This window comes from Sorex araneus, chromosome 1, assembly GCF_027595985.1.
Source record: "Sorex araneus isolate mSorAra2 chromosome 1, mSorAra2.pri, whole genome shotgun sequence".
Taxonomy (NCBI): Eukaryota; Metazoa; Chordata; class Mammalia; order Eulipotyphla; family Soricidae; genus Sorex; species Sorex araneus.
The window spans coordinates 97,512,491-97,531,741 of record NC_073302.1 but is presented as its reverse complement, the minus strand read 5'-3'; the positions used below and the strand labels follow the sequence as shown (position 1 = coordinate 97,531,741).

At 37.2% G+C, this 19,251-nt stretch overlaps 1 protein-coding gene across 3 annotated transcripts in view; it reads left to right on the top strand.

The window, feature by feature from the left end:
• Window positions 1-19,251, top strand: part of GRM5 (glutamate metabotropic receptor 5) — a 583,635-nt gene that overhangs the window by 508,137 nt on the left and 56,247 nt on the right. For all 3 annotated transcript variants that reach the window (XM_055123882.1, XM_055123880.1, XM_055123881.1), the window contains one exon: window positions 2,641-3,580. In XM_055123882.1, coding sequence (XP_054979857.1) covers window positions 2,641-3,580 — 940 coding nt within the window. The remainder of the gene's footprint in view (window positions 1-2,640; window positions 3,581-19,251) is intronic.

The following is a 19,251-nucleotide window of genomic DNA, read 5'->3' as shown; positions in this document are numbered from 1 at the left end:
TTCAGGGTCTTGTGCTCAGGAGACAGATGTGTTGTATCATGATTCAACCCTGACTTTATCACATTACAGAATTTGTATTTCTTCCTTCAATGGCTGGAGAGATAGTGCTAGGGCATTAGATTCCTCTGCCCCTCTCGGAGAGCCCGGCAAGCTACCAAGAGTATCTCTCCTGCACGGCAGAGCCTGGCAAGCTATCTGTGGCGTATTTGATATACTAAAAAACAGTAACAAGTCTCACAGTGGAGACGTGGTGCCCACTTGAGCAAATCGATGAGCAACAGGATGACAGTGACAGTGACAATGTTCTAATACATAACACATACATAATTTTTACTATTAATTTACTCTTTGAATTAAACTTACTATTAACCACCAGTTACCAGGTAGGACCTAAGATTTAATTTTCTAAGTTAATTTTATTATGGTATTTCCATCAGTTTAATGTATTGTATCTATTTTCTACATGATTAGGTAAATTTATTTGATTTACTTAAAGATTGTAACCAAAGATAATTCTCATGAACACTGTGGTAGAGGGAGAGAGTATAGGCAGTGAGGTATTTGCTTTACACTGGCCAATTAGGTTTGATCCTGGAGTATTTCCAGGAGTGATCCCTGAGCACAGGCAGGAGTAAGTCCTGAGAATCAGTTGGGTGTGTCACCAAGACAAAGAAACAAATAAGCAAAATATCTAATAAATGTATATTTCACCCTGGATTGTTGATAAATATCACATTTTGTTACTAAGGCCTTGAGGGGTTTTTGCAGTACTGAAAGAGAAATCTTGTTTCAAAATAAAATTAAAACAAAATGTACACAGCTGAGGTCTTCTCTCCATCCTTTCATACACCACAAATTCCAATTAACCCTGAAGAAAATTCCCCTTAACACGTTCCTTTCTTAACCTCTGTTAGCCATCATAGTTTCCACAGATTCTAAATGATCATTTTATTATTTCTTGCCATTTTTAGACCTGAGTAATTCATATTGAGTAATATATTTAGTAAAAGTGTGCAATTTCACTTAGTTTAGTATAATCACATAAGAATTTATTCAGGCATATTGTTCCAATGAGCACAATTTTATTTTATTTTTAGTGACAAATTAAAATCCCACTGAGTATACAAACCATAACTTCTTTTTCCAGTTATCTGTAGTGGGCCATTGATGTTGGTTCCAAATTTAAGCTATTGTGAATATTTCTGCTATGAATAGAGGAGTATAATTTATATTTGAATTGGTGTCTTTTTCTATCTTTAAGATACATGACTAGGAATGGCATTAGTGCATCATATATAATTTCTTAATTATACACACATACACATATATACATATATATTTATGTGCTTAATTATAAATTACACAAATTATCCTTCAAAAACAATAGTTCTTAACCTTTTATGCCTGCATTCCCAAGTAACTTAATCTTAAACTCTAGCAGTGAGATCAAGGTCACATAATAATAAAATTATCTTTATGTGATTTTAATGTGATGTTAGCTTTAAGAAACCATATTTTAAATGAACTAAAAAATGAGATAGGTAACTATATAGTGTAAATTTTTGTCAACTTTTTTCTGATGTGTAAATAAGTGATATAAAAATCTGAAAACCATTAGTGGAGAATATTCTGAACATAGTTTGTACTTTCTCTACAGACTATTGCTTCCTTTTAAAGTCCTTATCCTGTAAAAAATACCCCCCTCTTTTTAACAGTATCTTCTCTTCTACAGCATCAGAACAATATAACTTTCTGAGAATCCTAACTATTCGCTATGTGGGTAAAAGGACGAGTGAATGCTTGTTTTCCTTCTTGCTTTCACCTGCCTCTGTATTCACTGAACTTTTCCATATTGCTTTGACTAATTCTCAAATCTGGACACAGAGTTGTCCTCCACAATTCACACATAAACCAAAGGAATGTGTAAAACACAAAAATTCTAATCATGCTATTCTTTTATTCTACAGTTTTTCTAATGATGACTTGTTGACCCAGAACTCTACTTATCACCTTCTACATACTTGAACTAACTCAAGTATCTTTTTTTATTTAATTTTATTGAATCATGTGCCGAAAGTAGATAACAGACCAACCATGTTGACCTCTCAGTGTATGTGTAACTCGAGTATCTTAAGTCACACTTAGTGTGACTGTTTTGCAACCAGCTGCCAGGTCTCCAATGTCATATTGTTTGTACCACACAATTCATCTCAGTTTGCTGAAAATACTGAGTTTCCCAACATACCAACAAATTATTTGTAATTCCTGGGTCAGATGGTTTCTCCAATTGTGGGAAAAGGATTGACGCTTCACAATCCTTATCACAGGTATTCATGGTTTGCTTGTTTAATTTGGGGTCACACCTGAAAGTGCTCAGGGCTTATTCCTGGTCACACTTATGGATCAATCCTGGTGGTGCTCAGGTTTGGGAAGCAAACTGGATTGACTATCTCCTGTTAAGAGTATGTACTGATAATGTAATATTAATGTTTATGAATAAATAAATGGGAAAATAGTATAATATGCTGAAATTAAAAAGATAGTTTGGGAAAAGTGGAAAAGCTTATAAGCTGTTTGTTCAGCAAAAGTAACACGAAGAAATGTTTCTTCCTTCTCTTTCATATGTGTCTGTGTCTGCAGGCTGTGATTTGATTCCAGTCCAGTATCTCCGCTGGGGTGACCCTGAGCCCATCGCTGCTGTGGTGTTCGCCTGCCTTGGCCTGCTGGCGACCTTGTTTGTCACCGCAATCTTCATCATTTACCGTGATACTCCAGTAGTCAAGTCCTCTAGCAGGGAACTCTGCTACATTATCCTCGCTGGCATCTGCCTGGGCTACCTTTGTACCTTCTGCCTCATTGCAAAGCCCAAACAGATTTACTGCTATCTTCAGAGAATTGGCATTGGTCTCTCCCCAGCCATGAGCTATTCAGCTCTTGTAACCAAAACCAATCGTATTGCAAGGATCCTGGCTGGCAGCAAGAAGAAGATTTGTACCAAAAAACCCAGATTCATGAGTGCCTGTGCCCAGCTGGTTATTGCTTTCATTCTCATATGCATCCAACTGGGTATCATCGTTGCCCTCTTTATAATGGAGCCCCCCGATATAATGCATGACTACCCAAGTATTCGAGAAGTCTACCTGATTTGTAATACCACCAACCTAGGAGTTGTCACTCCACTTGGCTACAATGGATTATTGATTTTGAGCTGTACCTTCTATGCTTTCAAGACCAGAAACGTTCCAGCTAACTTCAACGAGGCCAAGTATATCGCCTTCACAATGTATACTACCTGCATTATATGGCTAGCCTTTGTGCCAATCTACTTTGGAAGCAACTACAAAATCATCACCATGTGTTTCTCGGTCAGCCTCAGTGCCACAGTGGCACTAGGCTGCATGTTTGTGCCGAAGGTGTACATCATCCTGGCCAAACCAGAGCGGAACGTGCGCAGCGCCTTCACCACGTCCACTGTGGTGCGCATGCACGTGGGCGACGGCAAGTCTTCCTCGGCGACCAGCAGGTCCAGCAGCCTGGTCAACCTGTGGAAGAGGAGGGGCTCCTCCGGGGAAACCTTAAGGTAAAGTTTGTGGGGACAGTGTAGGGCACTGGCTTCTGGAGCCACGCTGTTGCTTTCTAGATTTCTTTAGTGGTGACCATCTGAGTGAACAAGGTGGAGCGCTGGAACAGAGTTGTGGGAAAGAGGGTTTCAACCTTGACACGCATGACCATAGCGGTGTCAGTAGTTGTGGGTCCTAGGACTTAGGCTCAGGTGAGAAACACAGAAGTTGAGATTTCTGATAAAGAATTGTAGCAAAGTGAAATAGAAGATCAGGAAAGCAGAAAGACCACAGTTACATCATTGAACCAAAACAGAGATCTCCATGTCTGCATAGACAGCAATATATATATATATATATATATATATACATATACATACATATATGTATATAGATAGATTAAAATTCATTATTTTATCAAAGCAAAGGTGTTGTTATTATCCACAGAGATGAGGAACAGAGTGCCCAAAGTCCTACACATCTGGTTGCACTTCATGTGACAGATCTTTTTCAAACCCAGAATCCTTAAACTCCCATCCCAGAGAGGCATGAGAACGTGGGATTTGTATTTCACTTTCAAATTAAAGGCTTATGGTTTCACTTTCAAATTAAAGGCTTATGGGAAATATCTAAGTTCATTAAAGGGGAAAATTAATTAAAAATTTGCATAGAATCTTAAAAACAACCAGTTTCTTTCCCACTTTTTCTTTTTCCTATATAGTCTTGTCACATTTTCCAAGTAAATATAGTAAACATTAGACAACTACTAAAGAAAAGAATCTGAAACTAATAGGCAGTAATCCACCTTCATCAGATAGGGTTCTTTACATTATAAAATACAACCTGAGGTACTGAAAAAGGTAATAAAGTCATCCTTCCATCCTTTCACTCACCCTTGGTTTGAGAGCAAATTCTGAAGTATCAAAGGGTTACAAGTTAACCGGGTCTTCTAGTTTCTCTCACCAAAAGTTATCAGACTATAATCTCAGTTTACTCTGCAGACATTTGATTACTGATATATAGATAAATAAGTGAAGGATAAATTTCTTCTAAATAACGATAAATATGTAAATAATATTGCTTCAGCAGTCCTCTCATGCAATAATTTAGCCCTTAAATAAAATTATTCTTATTTAGCTTATTTCAATCTAATTCCTCAAATACTGAACTATGGACAACTGTAGCTGTTGAACATTAAAAGGAATTATAAGATCATTGGACTTTATTCACATGGTTTTATTCAGTAGCATTATTACTTGAATATTTTCCTCTTTCAATTCTTTTCTTTTCCATGTGTGCCTCTCATCTCTTTTCATGCATATTCAAGGTATTCAACTAAATTATAATGACTGTATTTCTATTTCAATAAAACCTGAACACAGAGGAGTGTCCAAATATCTAATCTCATAGTATAATTCTTAATTGCTTTCATAATTGCTCTCTAAAGCACCATTTTTCTCAAACATCTACAAAATTAGCCTTTAATTTTATCTAAGAATGTTTATTTTTTAAAACATTTCATCAACCTAGTTCCAAATTATTTTTTCAAATACAATCCTGAAGGACATTCTGATCAACAAAACAAATGGTTTTCTAAAGGCATTAGATTGTAAACCTGTGGCTGAGCACCTACAGTGGCCCTAGGGCAGACTGCAAGAGGGAAGCCATGGTGAAGAAATATGGCTTTGTTGCTAGGTCCTCTTGAGTCTGAACACTGCCACTATCATTTTTTTTTATCTATAACCCTTAGTTTTCTTCACTAGCTAAATTCCTCATAGATGATAAAATGTAAAATAAATAAAGCATGTAAAGGTCAAGTATAGCACAGTAGATAATTCATTAAAGAAAAAAGAATTTTATTTCAGAAAACACTGACATCACTAGAGTGAATACTTGCCATATCACTTCCCAGCTGTATAACCCAAAACAAATCACTTAACTTTATTAGACCTTGATTTCTCCTCTGAAGAGTAGGCAAACAACTTCAAGTGGTTCTGATGATAAAACACATGTAAAGTGTTTTATCACTGAGACAAGATGATAAAACACATGTAAAGTATAAGTTATACAGTGAATATTTCTTAAGTGTTTACTGCTATTATTAGTAGTCATAATAATAGTCTTCTACCCCTTAAAATATCTGTATTAATATTGCAACCAAGGTTGATCTTAATCACAAAGAGTACAATCATAAAAGGTGTCATAGATCCAGAGGTACATGGATTGTACAGTCTTCTCTTTCAGGGTATCTCCATCTTCCCATCATCCATATAAGTAATTTATCCCAATTTAAGTGGGGTAAGTTCCTAGGAAGTGGAAAACTCATCTACCAGAATCACTGTGTCTCAGGTGACAGGTTCTGAGACAAGGAAATTGCACACAAGACAAACAGTGATCATTTGCTTGTATGTTTGTTGATGAATGGGCTTGGGAAGCTTATCATGTGGTAGATAAATTTTGCTTATCTGCAAGTGTATATAGTACTATATTACTAGTGGTTCTATCTTCCATAATTTTAAAACCATAGTAATCTGTTTAGAACACTGCACTCTTACGGTCAACCATTTCTTGTGTTTTTTCTCATAATCTCATGTTTTGTTCTATTACTCACATTTCTCGATCAGAGCTTAATATTTTAATTATTTTATTCTGTACAAGTAAACAAGACGGCAACATGAACAGCAATGATAGTACCAATTTAAAGAACCATCAAATCAAGAACTTTCAGTATCTTTGACAATATATCTACTTGTTTAGTCTATGAAGCAATGTAGTTTCTGACAGGATTTTTACTTACAGTCAGTACATTTATATATAACACAATGTAAGTCAATTATTGGGGTTATTTTGCATGCATTCTTGATTAATCCTATGTCATTATTGCAATATGTTAGAGTCAGATTGTATGAAGATTCCTCCCCTTTGTTTGCCACTAATCACATCTTTCTACTTAAACTGCATTAGATATGGCAAATAAAGTCCAAACAAAATTTTAACACCCTGGCATCGCCTAAATGCCTTGTACCTATTCACCCTTTGAAGTTATAGTCCTAAAAAAGAAATCAGATCCAAACTAAAATCCCTTTTCTTCATGTCTTCCATCTGAAAAAAACTAAGTATTTTTCTTCTTGATCAAAAATTAAGATGTTCATGGGCCAAAGAAATAGTACAGTGTGTAGGACACTCTTCTTCCTTGAGGCTGACATAAGTTTGCTCTCTGGCATCACACTTGAGCACCGCCAGGAGTGACCACTGAGTGCAAATCTAAGAGTAGGCCCTAAGCACGTTGGATCTGACACCCCAAAACAATCCAAACAAATTAAGATTCTCCATATACTAATCTGATTTTTATCACATTATAGGATTAACTGGTTATATATGAATATTCTTCTCTTTTAGTGTATAGTTTTATCAAGGCCAGTATATGTCATATTCCATCCATGCAAGGCATATGAAGTGAATGTGGGTACATTGAATATATTCAAATTTTGTTCTAAATTATCTCCACTAGTTATATTCTCAGGCTTGAATCTATAAAATTCCAAAAGATCCATTGATGGAGATCTAGAGTGGATTTAAATGGGTGACTTAAATCTCTGTATAGGTCTCTGGGGAGACGCGGTTGCCGTGCTGGGTAAAGTTGAATCAACTGTTTACACACGGTGTTCTAAGAAGCTGCTGAGAACACACAATATGTTTGAGTCTAATTTTCTTACAAGTCTGTACACATTCTTTCACTTGTTACAGAAGACAGCAAAGCTGTAGAGTGAGAAGCATGAAAGTGGTTTCCAAGATTATAGTGACTCCCAAAGTTATATACATTCTTGTAATCAAGTCAATAGACAGAAGATACAAATGTAGCATAATAGTATCTATAGCTCTGGCTTTAGAATTATACTAGGTTTAAATGAAGCTACATAATATGAACAAGGTAGAGTTTAGTTGTTGCCCAAATGCAAAATTGCAGATTAATAGTAATTATATGTGGTGAATGTAGTGCTATGAGTTAAGTGCTTACTCTAAGTGCATAGAAAGACATCTGTAGCTCGTGGGTATTAATTTTATAAATATATACAAGTGCAGGTAAAGAAAGTCTTATATTTTCATATTTATATGATTGTGTTTAATTTTCCTCCTTTATAAGCACCATGTGGATAAACTGTTTCTGATCCAAAGCTTCCTTCCTCCAAAGCTCAGTGATGTCAGAGCCAACATCTCAGCTAAGTTACTAGGCCTTTAAGTAATGCTTGCACAATAGTTCTCATTCTCCACACAACTCATCCTGTTATTGGGAAGACACAGTTTCTAAGAATCCAGTAAAGATAACTTTATTTCTCATTGGCCAAAGTTATAGCTTCAAGATGGTGTGGAAACCACGCAAATAGGATTTAGATATTCTATAATGGGAACTGGAATGGAAAAAGGGTCTTCAGTTCTTATTGGAGGCCCAGTGAATAGTGTTCACCATTGAAAGTGGTAGGATTCTCTAGTAGTTACCAACTGTTGAGAAGAGAAACAGTAATTATTCCAAAATGATTGGAAGATGCCCCTTGCTTCTAGTCTAGTTAAGTTATTGGAGAATATTTTCATGCTGGCCTAAATATTTAAATATTTTATAAAATTTATGTTTGCTCTCAAAATTGTGAGTTTCACAATTTATTTTGTGAAAATAAGCTATTTGGTAGACAAGTTTGAAAAAACTTCAACTTCTCTATTAAAGCTGAAGACTGAGTCTTGATGTATAGAAAGCAATCATTCATCTTTTCCTAAGCTTACTGAACACAACTCTATTTTTTTCAAGTAGCTCTTAACATTCTGGAGAACTGGTACTATGAAGCATAAAATCACTTTGCAAAAAATCATCATAGTCATGACATATTTCTGGGTCTTGAAGTATCATGCTTTCAGTGAGATAGGGGCCAGAAAGAGACAGTTTACACTTTTTTTCCCTAGTCATGGTGAAAAAATTACTTTTCTGCATATGGAAGGAAGGAGTAGAAATAACTCTAACAGATCTAACAGTTTTCTGGGAAATTAAACAGAAAAGAGCACAAAAAGAAAAGTACCCTGGGTCAGTCATTCACTTCACTGAAATAGCAAAGGGAAATTCTTATTTTAAAGAAAATGAGTCACAATAGATTTTTTATAGAGACACATACTATTTATGCCATCAATGTATAGAGGTCCCTGTGATTAACATTTGGATCTTAGACACTAATTTCCAGCACAACATGGTATAGCATCAAATCATTGTCACACAGATAATGTCATGCTTTCATTTAAGGACTTCACTTAGCTGCAAATTGACAAATGAAAAGAATCCAATCTGACCTAAATAAAGCATACAAGTGTTGAATTAGATTTGTCTAAAGTTTTGATGCCAGAATTTCCCTGGTAACACAGTTGAGGGTGTTTTTTTTTTGAGGGTTTTTTTTTTTTTTGCTTTTTTGCTTTTTGGGCCACACCCAGCAATGCACAGAGGTTACTCCTGGCTCTGCACTCAAGAATTACCCCTGGTGGTGCTCGGTGGACCATATGGGATGCTGGGAATCGAACCCCGGTTGGCCATGTGCAAGGCAAATGCCCTATCCACTGTACTATCACTCCAGCCCCCAGTTGAGATTTGAAGACACAGTTGGTCTTTCTAGGCTAAATTAGTGAGAGAATTTCTGTCTCAGAAGGTAGAACCCTCTGAGGATTTGAGTCAGGTGGTAGAAACATTAGTACTGTGTTCTCCTTATTTTGAAAAAAACACTATCACTTTGCACTTTTTTAAATTAAATAATTAACCTTCTGTTGACTCAGGTTGTTGCTAGGGCCATGTGGGCTCTCTGCCACAGTAACTACCATCTCTTTACATCTATTTCCCATGTAAGTGTCTGCCTAGGGATTCAGTAACTTGCTTGAATTCCAGTATGTCCATATTGCACTAATAATTGTATTGTGTACAATTTATTATCACTGTCACTGTCACTGTCATCCCGTTGTTCATAGATTTGCTCAAGCGGGCACCAGTAACTTCTCTCATTGTGAGACTTATTGTTCCTGTTTTTGGCATATCCAATACGCCATGGGTAGCTTGCCAGAATCTGCTGTGCGGGCGCGATACTCTCAGTAGCTTGCCGGGCTCTCCGAGAGGGGTGGAGGAATCGAACAGGTCGGCTTCATGAAAGGTGAAAGCCCTACTGCTGTGCTTATATTTTTATAAAAAGGGTATTAGTATGTGTGAAATGAGACTTGTGTTGTTTATTTCTCTGGAATTTTCTGACTCTTCCTTCTATTTTTCTAGGTCCTTTTGATTTTTCAAGGCCCGAGTTCCTAGTGCAATTTTAGGAGATTAAGCCAGCTCCCAGACTTTTTCCTCACAGGGAGCTCTAAGAACATGTATTATATGTAGTGTATTTATCAAACGTTCCCACAAGTTCATCTATTATGTCTTCACAAACATTTACTGAGAACTGAGCACAGCCAGACACTATCCTGAGATGTGGGAGTCCAGGTATCCATGCTCTGGAAATACAGGCAACAGTGTCACGGTGACCTAATGAGACCTGAATGACACTATCTCTATAGGTGTCTTGCCCTGGGCCTGACCCACTAACTACAGTGTGATTCTGAATATGAAAGGCAGCGGCATTTGTGACTCATTCTGCTGCCCGGTGACTTGATTGCCCAGATTTTAACTGATAATTCCCTATTCTAAAACTATAAGAAAATTCTAACAGCAAATTTCCACTGACTTCTAGTTCTTCACTAGCACTTAGAAATTCTAAGTATACCAAAATAAATGAAAAATAATCTTTGAGACACATTTAGTTTCTTGCAATAGAAATTAAAACATAAAATTATATGTTTTGATAGAAGTTTTTGGGGAATGAGAGGAGCCTGAAGGTGCGAACTGTAAATTCTGCAAGATTTAGAAAAACTTTCCAAATGAACCACTTTAGGAAGAAAATCTATTTAAACATTTTGATTCATGCTAGGAGTTTTCAGGCCTTCTCCACTGGGTAGGATAGAGTAGAACTATACAACTTTTGCTAGGCAGGAAGTGCCCAGTTGGTGAGATCTTTTTATCTAAGCAGACTAACATCCAGTTACTTTTACTTGATTTTATGTTCTGAAATAGACAGACATTCCTACTTTCACTGTCTACCTGACAGTTACTTTGGTATGAAATACACTATACTGGGCCAGGAGACAGGACAGTTTCAAGGGTGCATGCATCAGACCACGGTTTACTTGCTGACAGCAGATGGACCCAGAGCATCACCCTCTGAAGCCTTATTGTAGCCTCTTTCTAACACACTGTCCTGAAACACTTACTATTTAGCCTGCCATCATGCTGCTCTTGAGGTGTTACCTGTTATAGAAGACAACACTCCACTGCACTGACTCCAATCATTTTGTTAGAGAGATCCTCAAAACCATTTCAACTACAAAGCTTGCCCCCTCCCTCTGTCCATCACACATTAAATTCACACATTAATAAATCCAAATTAGTCCTTTGGATTAATTAAGACATATTTTTCTATATCTAGGGTAAAAAATGATCTGCTCTAATAATCTGTCCAGGATTTGTCAGAGGTCAAGGAGCTTGTCTTGCACACAGCTGCCTCGGGTGCAGTCCTGAGTATACTTCCACAGTGATCAAAAGCTATCCCAGAACACAGAGTCAGGAATAATCCCCAAACTCCAGCGGTCACATAGAACAAAAAGACTTCTGAGATTCCTTCACTTCCACACATGGACTGTGCATAGACACACACACACACACACACACACACACACACACACTTTACTGCTAATTTAATAAACATTGGGATCGTATCCATTTTTTGTGCCTTTGACAAATGGAACAGTGCTGGGTACATGGTCAGCACTTAATCATAATTTATAAATGGATATTTTCTGATAGATAGAAGGATAAATGAATGGATTAATACTGTGTTTGAACTGCACTGGCATTTGCCCAAAGAACGGATGAGGAACAATTGAGTATATAACTCAGAGATCTGGAGTGTATACTGAGTTCTATTCCGATAACCCTATAAGCCCCCCACACACACACACACATGTGTACACACACACACACACACACACACACACCACTGCAGGGCATAGTCCTGGTTGCCTCCACTACTGCCAGACTATGCCGTAGATCCTAACCTTCCCGCTCGCATCACCAGTTGAATATTTCCAGAAGAATTCCCACCACTGAGAATGCCCTCCATCTTCAAAACCTAAGGGATAAATACAATTAATAAAATTTATTGAGACCAACATTTATTGGACCAAGCACTGCTCTGAAAATGCATTCTTTTCCATTCCTCAACAATCTTCATTTTACAAATGAAGCAAGGGAAATTAAGATTAATTTACTTGCTCTATCCAACACAGAATAATAGAGAGGATCAAATAAAGGAAGGTTAGTTTCAGAGCCTATGCTGTTAATGATTGAATAATGGATTAAACAACGATTCCCATTCCTACTCTTTTAATACCCTGTAATATAAACTGAGAAGAACTGAGATTAAAAGAGTTAAAGTCCAGTTCCTACAAGAAGTTTTCCTAATAACTGCTTCCTAGAGCTTTATTACAATGAACTTTCTTTTATATCATGTACATACAATTTTATATCATGTATATATATTTATTTTCATATTTTATATTTTGTATTTTATATTATATACATTTATATATTTATAATTTTATATCATGTATATACATTTATATAATGTATAACATTGATAACAAAGCTTGAATTGGCTTGCTTTATTAGACCATGAAAAAAGTATATAGAAGTATCTAGATAAAATTTAAACCTTAAAGTCTTTGAATATAGATTTTGTTTGTAGATATAAAATCTATTTATAAGGGGGCTGGAGCGATAGCACAGAGGGTAGGGTGTTTGCCTTGCACGCGGCCGACCCGGGTTTGATCCCCGGCATCCCATATGGTCCCCCAAGCACTGCCAGGAGTAATTCCTGAGTGCAAAGCCAGGAGTAACCCCTGAGCATTGCTGGGTGTGACCCAAAAAGCGAAAAAATATATATATTTATAAATATTTATATATTTTTTCTTTTTGGGTCAGATCCGGCATTGCACAGGGATTACTCCTGGCTAATGCACTCAGAAATTACTCCTGGCGGTGCTTGGGGGACCATATGGGATGCTGGGATCCAAACCCGGGTCAGCCGCGTACAAGGCAAATGCCCTACCCGCTGTGCTATTGCTCCAGCCCCATATCTTATTGTCATTTTATTATCATAGCATTAGGATTTACATTACTTTCTGTAATTTCTTAAAAAATATATATTCTTATGTGAAATCCCATGAAATAGGCAAGAAATTCTTGGTTAGGTCTACTTTAATTTCGATTGGTGTTTCCTGAGTAATTCCTAGATATCACCACACTGTTGAGGTCTAGGAGTATAAAGATATCAGGACATAAACTGTGCATTGAAGAGAAGTTCACAATGGAGTAGGTGGTACAATCCACACACAAATCAATATAGTGATGTATGAATGAATCAAAGACAGGAGGCAAAGGGAAAGCAGAGATCCTTAAAAAAGGAACACCATTCAACCCAGAAGCTTCCTAGAAGGATGGAATCAGAATTAACTCAAAGTATGATTAACTTAGCCAAAAAACGAAGACATATGTTCTGGGGAAAGGAGTGAATGACCAGCTAGAGGCATTAAGCAAGGCAAGAAGGGAATTAATGCATATAAACTGAGTGTGGGCAGGTGACAATAAATGAACTGCAAAGGCTCAGTGGGAAGAGTTAAGCTTGAGAAACTGTCAGCTAACCACCTGCCAGTGTGAACTTCCTTTCAGTAAGATTTACACCCACTTCATAAATTGAATCTTCTCATACTCTGCGCACCATCCAATACTAATTTGATATGTTTTCTACCCAGCTCCAACAAAAACTGTCAGTCTCTTCTCTCTTCTAGAGAATAGACAAACTTGTATAATTACATCAATAATGTTAAAGATTTACTTTGTCCTTTATGCAGTAAATGTTGTTGACTAACAATATTATTACAGGGAACCTGTAAAGTACTTTTACTTGCTTCATTAGATCCTCACAAAATATTTTGTAATAAGAAATTATTGCCCACAGAAAGTAAAATAATAAAATTTGGAAATGCAGAAGTCAATATATTCTTTAGCAAAAATTCAATAACCGATAAAATCAGAACTTGGGATTCCATCCAAGTATATGTTTTTAATCAAAGCCCATTCTCATTCTAATACTGTCTTTCTGACAGAGTTATTTTCTCAATCGTGTCTCTCACTTTGTCACTGATAAATTAGATCACCATAAATGCATTTCTGCCTCATAAAATATTTATATTTTGATTCATATGTTTACTTTAAGAGCAATGACCCTAAAGGTGACCTTTTTTCCATATCCAGGAAGATCAGTCAAGGTGACACTATAATCTCTATCATTCTAGTGTCTCGTTCATTTTGATTTGGTAGAAGTTTTGGAATACAGAGAAGTGAACCTTGTCAGCAAAGACGTAGAGTCCTGACTTTACCACTTAAGTGTTGGAATTTCATACACCTGATTCTCAGAGTCTCTTCCCAGAGGGTGATTTAATATTTTTCTCTCTCTGTGTATTGTTTCCACATATCATTGTAAGTATGATACAGATGATATTCACATCAAGTTTCCAAAATATTTCTTTCTTCAGAATCATGGGGTCGGCTTAATTAATCGCTACTCAAAATATAACTCTGGCGAAATAATATGACATCATCTTCTGGAAACTTACTAAAATGCAAATATTTACATTGAGAGTCTGGTCTATGTTGCCAGGAGTCATAACTCTGTTGGGGCCTCAAGGTTCTCTACTACATAACTAGGTGACAAGTAAAACAAGTTTTTGTAGAAAAAAATTTCTTTTAGAACTCAGGCTTTCCTTATGTTTTATGTGATTTGTGGTATTGGGCATTTTTCTCATTATTATGATAATGCACTTATATTTTATCATAAAAATGTAATTTTAACTTGTCTCAGAACATATGGATCATTTACCTAGTGGTGCAGAGACTAAATGATCACTGTGGTAAATAATATACATGTAGAATAGGAAGTTCTCTCTAGTGAAGTAAGTTTGTGTTTATACTGTTTACATATGTCTGCCGCAAAAATATAACAGGTGATTTAAAAAAAAAAGTAGTCAAAGCATTCTTCATATGTGCCTGCTTTCTGTCTGGTTACGACATCACAATTACACTCACCAAATGGACACTACTACAGAAGGTGCTAAGCTACTATGGCATAGCCAAAAATGCAAGCTAAAAATGCTGTTTTCTCTGATTTATTATTCTTTTTTTTAATTTGGAGGAAAAAAGAGACAATGACTTTGTCAACAAAGATCTAATACTGCTCTTTGAAACAAAAAATAAACAAAAATCAAAATTAGGTGAACCTAATAAAGCTCCTAGAGAAGGGAAAAAGTAATTTCAATCAGAATTTATTGCAGTCCAATGATGTGTGACTATGGTACTACGTATTTTACGTATTTCTTTCTTGTAAAACAAAACAAAGCTCTCTAACATCGAAGAGCTTGCACAGCATGATTTTCTACAATAGCATGACCATTAGCCTGTTCAAGACAACATATCAAATAAATAATTTGTCCTTCATCCTGTCTGCCCTATATTAGAACTTTTACTCTTCAGACAGTAATGCTAGAGCCCTCCCTACTAATCTCTGGTAACACAGTAACACTACTATTACAACAAGCAACCACTGATGTTGGTCACATTATTAAATATACTTTCTTCTCTGCTCATTTGGTAAATTGTAAAGTAATTCCAGAAATGGCTAAATGTTGCTCCACTGATTCCCCTTGTGACTGAGGGGTACACAATTTTATATCACTGGAGCCAATGTTCAATCTAGACATCCTTTCCTTGGGTTTTACATATGCGTTACCTGACATGGTGAGGAAAGTTTCAGGATGAAATTGTTGAGACATTAAGAAATTATCCTGGTTTATGAAGATAAATCTGATGGTTGTTATAAGAGAAATATAGGAATACAGGATTAAATATTTAAAACTGATACATTAATAGACTTGGAATATGGAGGAAGGGTCTAGAAATCAAGAAATAAAGGCAATTTATAGAAGCTAGAAAATGCAAGGAAATGGTTTATTGTGTCAATTAACCACAGTAAATCCAATCTGATTCCTTCTTTTGAAGTTGGTGGGTCCCCACAGGTTGCTGATGTGAAGCAGAGAGGAGACAGTTACTGTCTCCTGATCTACGTCTGCCATCCAGCACTGACTGGGAAGACTAAGTCTCTAATGCAGGGCACAGACCTGGGAGCTGCCAGTCCCAACAGGTGGCTGTTGGTCTTCTGTGCACAGGCGTTGAGGCCCACAACCTGATTTCTCAGGACTGAGGACTCTCAGGACTGAGGCTGGAGCAAGGAACTGCGCTTTGCAGGAAAGGAAAGTCATCCTAAGCCTTGTCCAGGGTTACCAGGTCCTTGTTTTTCTCACAGAAGGGAATTTCAGGAATAGCAGTGAAGTAAAAACAGATTTTATTTGGAGGCTTTTAGAAATGGGAGGGAGGGAGAGAAAAGGAGAGAGAATGACACGCTCAAGAGAGAATGCAGGCTTCTCCAAAGACAGAGAGAGCCCCAGTGCATGTCTCAGAAGGAGAGATGCAGGCCACACATGAGCTTGGGAGATACATGCGATGGGCCTCCCGGGCACAAGCAGCACATGGGCCCTGGCAGCAGATGTGTGCCCTTCTTTTGTTTTAATGGAGTTTTAAGGATTTTTCCAATCTGCCCCATGTGGGGCTTCTACCTAGGTAAAAGTTGTTGCTAGAGAGGCTGCCAAGGGAGTAGAGTTGGGAGTGGTTGAGGTCTTATTTGAATCTCCTTTTCTTGATATTTGTTCCTGCTGGTTATTCTCTTGGAGGGGGATAAGCCTTCTCTGGCCTGGGCTGACTCCAGGTCTTACTTCCTGTATCCACAAGGTGTGTCAGGACAGACTTAAAGCGAGGTGGTTTTACTATGCCCTAGGAATTCCAGGCTGTGGGAGGGTTAATATCTAGATGTGCCAATTACGGAAGATTCAACTCAAACTTGATTTTATCACCACAAGTGTATCACATTTTCATACCTCCAAAACATGTCTGACATATCTCAAAAAAAAAAGTCAACATTATTTCCTAGAACATTGAAGCTGGAGTCACAAACTGGGCATGTTTTCAGACTCCTTAAGGAAGCCACACCTAAATGTTTCTCTTCCACATTCTTCCACAAAACCAACTCAAACTCAAGTTAATTCAAAAAAAATTTAATTAGTGAGTCACCGTGAGGTGCAGTTACAGATTTACAAACTTCCGTGCTTACGTTTCAGTCATACGATGATCGAGTACCCATCCCTCCACCAGTGCCCATTTTCCACCACCAATAGTCCCAGCATCCTTCCCACCACTCCCACCCCATCCCCTCCACCCCACCCTGCCTCTGTGGTAGGGAATTCCCTTTTGCTCTCTCTCCTTTGGGTGTTGTGTTTGCAGTAGAGGTATTGAATGGCTGTCATGTTCAGTCTATAGTCTACTTTCAGCCTGCATCTCCCATCCAGAGCAGGCCCTCCTAGCATCCTTTACTTCGTGGTCCCTTCTCTCTCTGAGCTGCCTTTTCCCTCAGCATGTGAGGCTGGCTTCTAAGCTGTGGAGTAGTCCTCCTGGTACTTATCTCTATTCTTCTATGCAGCTGTTAGAAAAGAGAAAGTCATGAAATTTGCATATAAGAGGATCAACATGGAAAGTATCATGTTAAGTGAAATGAGTTAAAAAGAGAGGGACAGACATAGAAAGATTTCACTCAAGAGTTAATTATTTTTAATAATCAAATCAGGTGCAATCAAGGTATTCTGTTTACTAGAGAGGTGACTGTATCCATGCATGCTGTCTGTTTAATCTCATCTAGCACTTATATTTTTTCCCCTGTTGGGGAAGTTTATTATTCCTGTTTTATCGAAGGTACTAAAGGAGAGATGAAGAAATTTGACTGAATTTGATGTGAGATTTAGGTTTGAACTCAATAGTTGCTGTTAAGAACTTTAGCCTTAAAAATACACTAAAATGTAAGGCTTTCCATAAAGGTTAACTTTCTGAAAGAGGAATTAATATGCTTTGTCCCATGCTATGTTACAGCACTTCTGGAAGGGAATAAAGCTTCATGCAGAGGAATTGGCCTTTTACTGCAGTGAAAACTTTAGTGATTCAGTCTGCAACACTCTATATTACAGTGCTTGAGGCAAGCAAAAAGTGTAACAGATAAAGGTGGATAAGAAATGATGCAGAGAAAAGATAGTAAATACCACTTCACTTTAAATAAAAATATTAGTTATTCCATATTTAAGTCAAAATATTAGCTACAGGATTATACTTGTAGCCACAAACAAAAACAGACAGACTCAATAGAAGAGAAGCAGAACATGAAAATAGAATGATCAGAATGATACTAATAATTATTAGCTAAAATTTATGAGCTTTTATAATGTAAAATTATTATCAGTGACATAAACATTCATGGACTCTTTAAAATCCCCATGCTGTCAGCAATATTAGAAAACTGATTTTACAAAAGAGACAATGAAGTGAAACAAACTGGCCAAAACAGACAGCAAGAACAGGTTGAACCTTAAGTTCAAATCCAAGCAACATGACTACAGAGCCTTGGCTTTAGTTGACAGAAATTGTTGACACTGAGATTGTACTTGAAAGAAATTAGTAGACATGAATGAAAAGTCAGAATTGAGAAAGATGTCTAACAAAGTGTCATTGTCTCTGGAATTCAATATATATTTCATATATAAAGTCGGCAAGAGAGTCTCTTGCCCGCAAGCCTGGCTGTCCTCCCCGGGGCCTCTTGGAGGGGATGGGCTCCAGCTTCCCTGTTGGCTGAAGACCACTGGAACCTAGTCACAGCCATGCTCAAGGCCCCTCTCCACATGTTCAGACAAGCCTCATGCATGAAGGTACCGGCAGAAGAACCCAGGTGTGTGTAATTCCATCAACGACCAACATCCAGAGATTTAAAAGCAAGCTCCTGGAAGGATATCTTATAACCTACTTCTCCCTCTGGGAGAAACTAGCAAGCTACTGAGAGTTTCCTACCCACATAGTAAGCTTCCCATGGTGTATTCATATGCTAAAGTCAGTAACAAGCTGGATTTCATTCCCCTGACCCTGAAAGTGCCTCCAATGTAGCATCCTTGGGAAGGTGGAGTGGAGAGAAGCTTCTAAAATCTCAGGGAAAGGACGAATTGAGAGGTTACTGAGCCTGCTTGAGAAATCAACAATCAACGGGATTTAGTGATTCGTGATATAAAGTCAAACTCCCTTGATAGATGATGACTGTCGTCTCCTACATTGACTCTACTGCTCACTACAGTCTCCTGTGAGATTTAAATCCATTACTAAGATACAGTCCAGCTAAACTACAAAGACTGTTGCCTCAGGCTATCAGTGCAAACACATAGCAAAAATAATCAGCTGAGATGTATGTAATACAGACAAAGATTACCTAAACTAAATTTGTACATGGAAATAGAATATACTTTTTAATGGCATATTCAGATTAATATGTATAGGGTTTTTTAATCAATGATTTTTCTTTATTTGCTTTTTCAAATGAATATTATT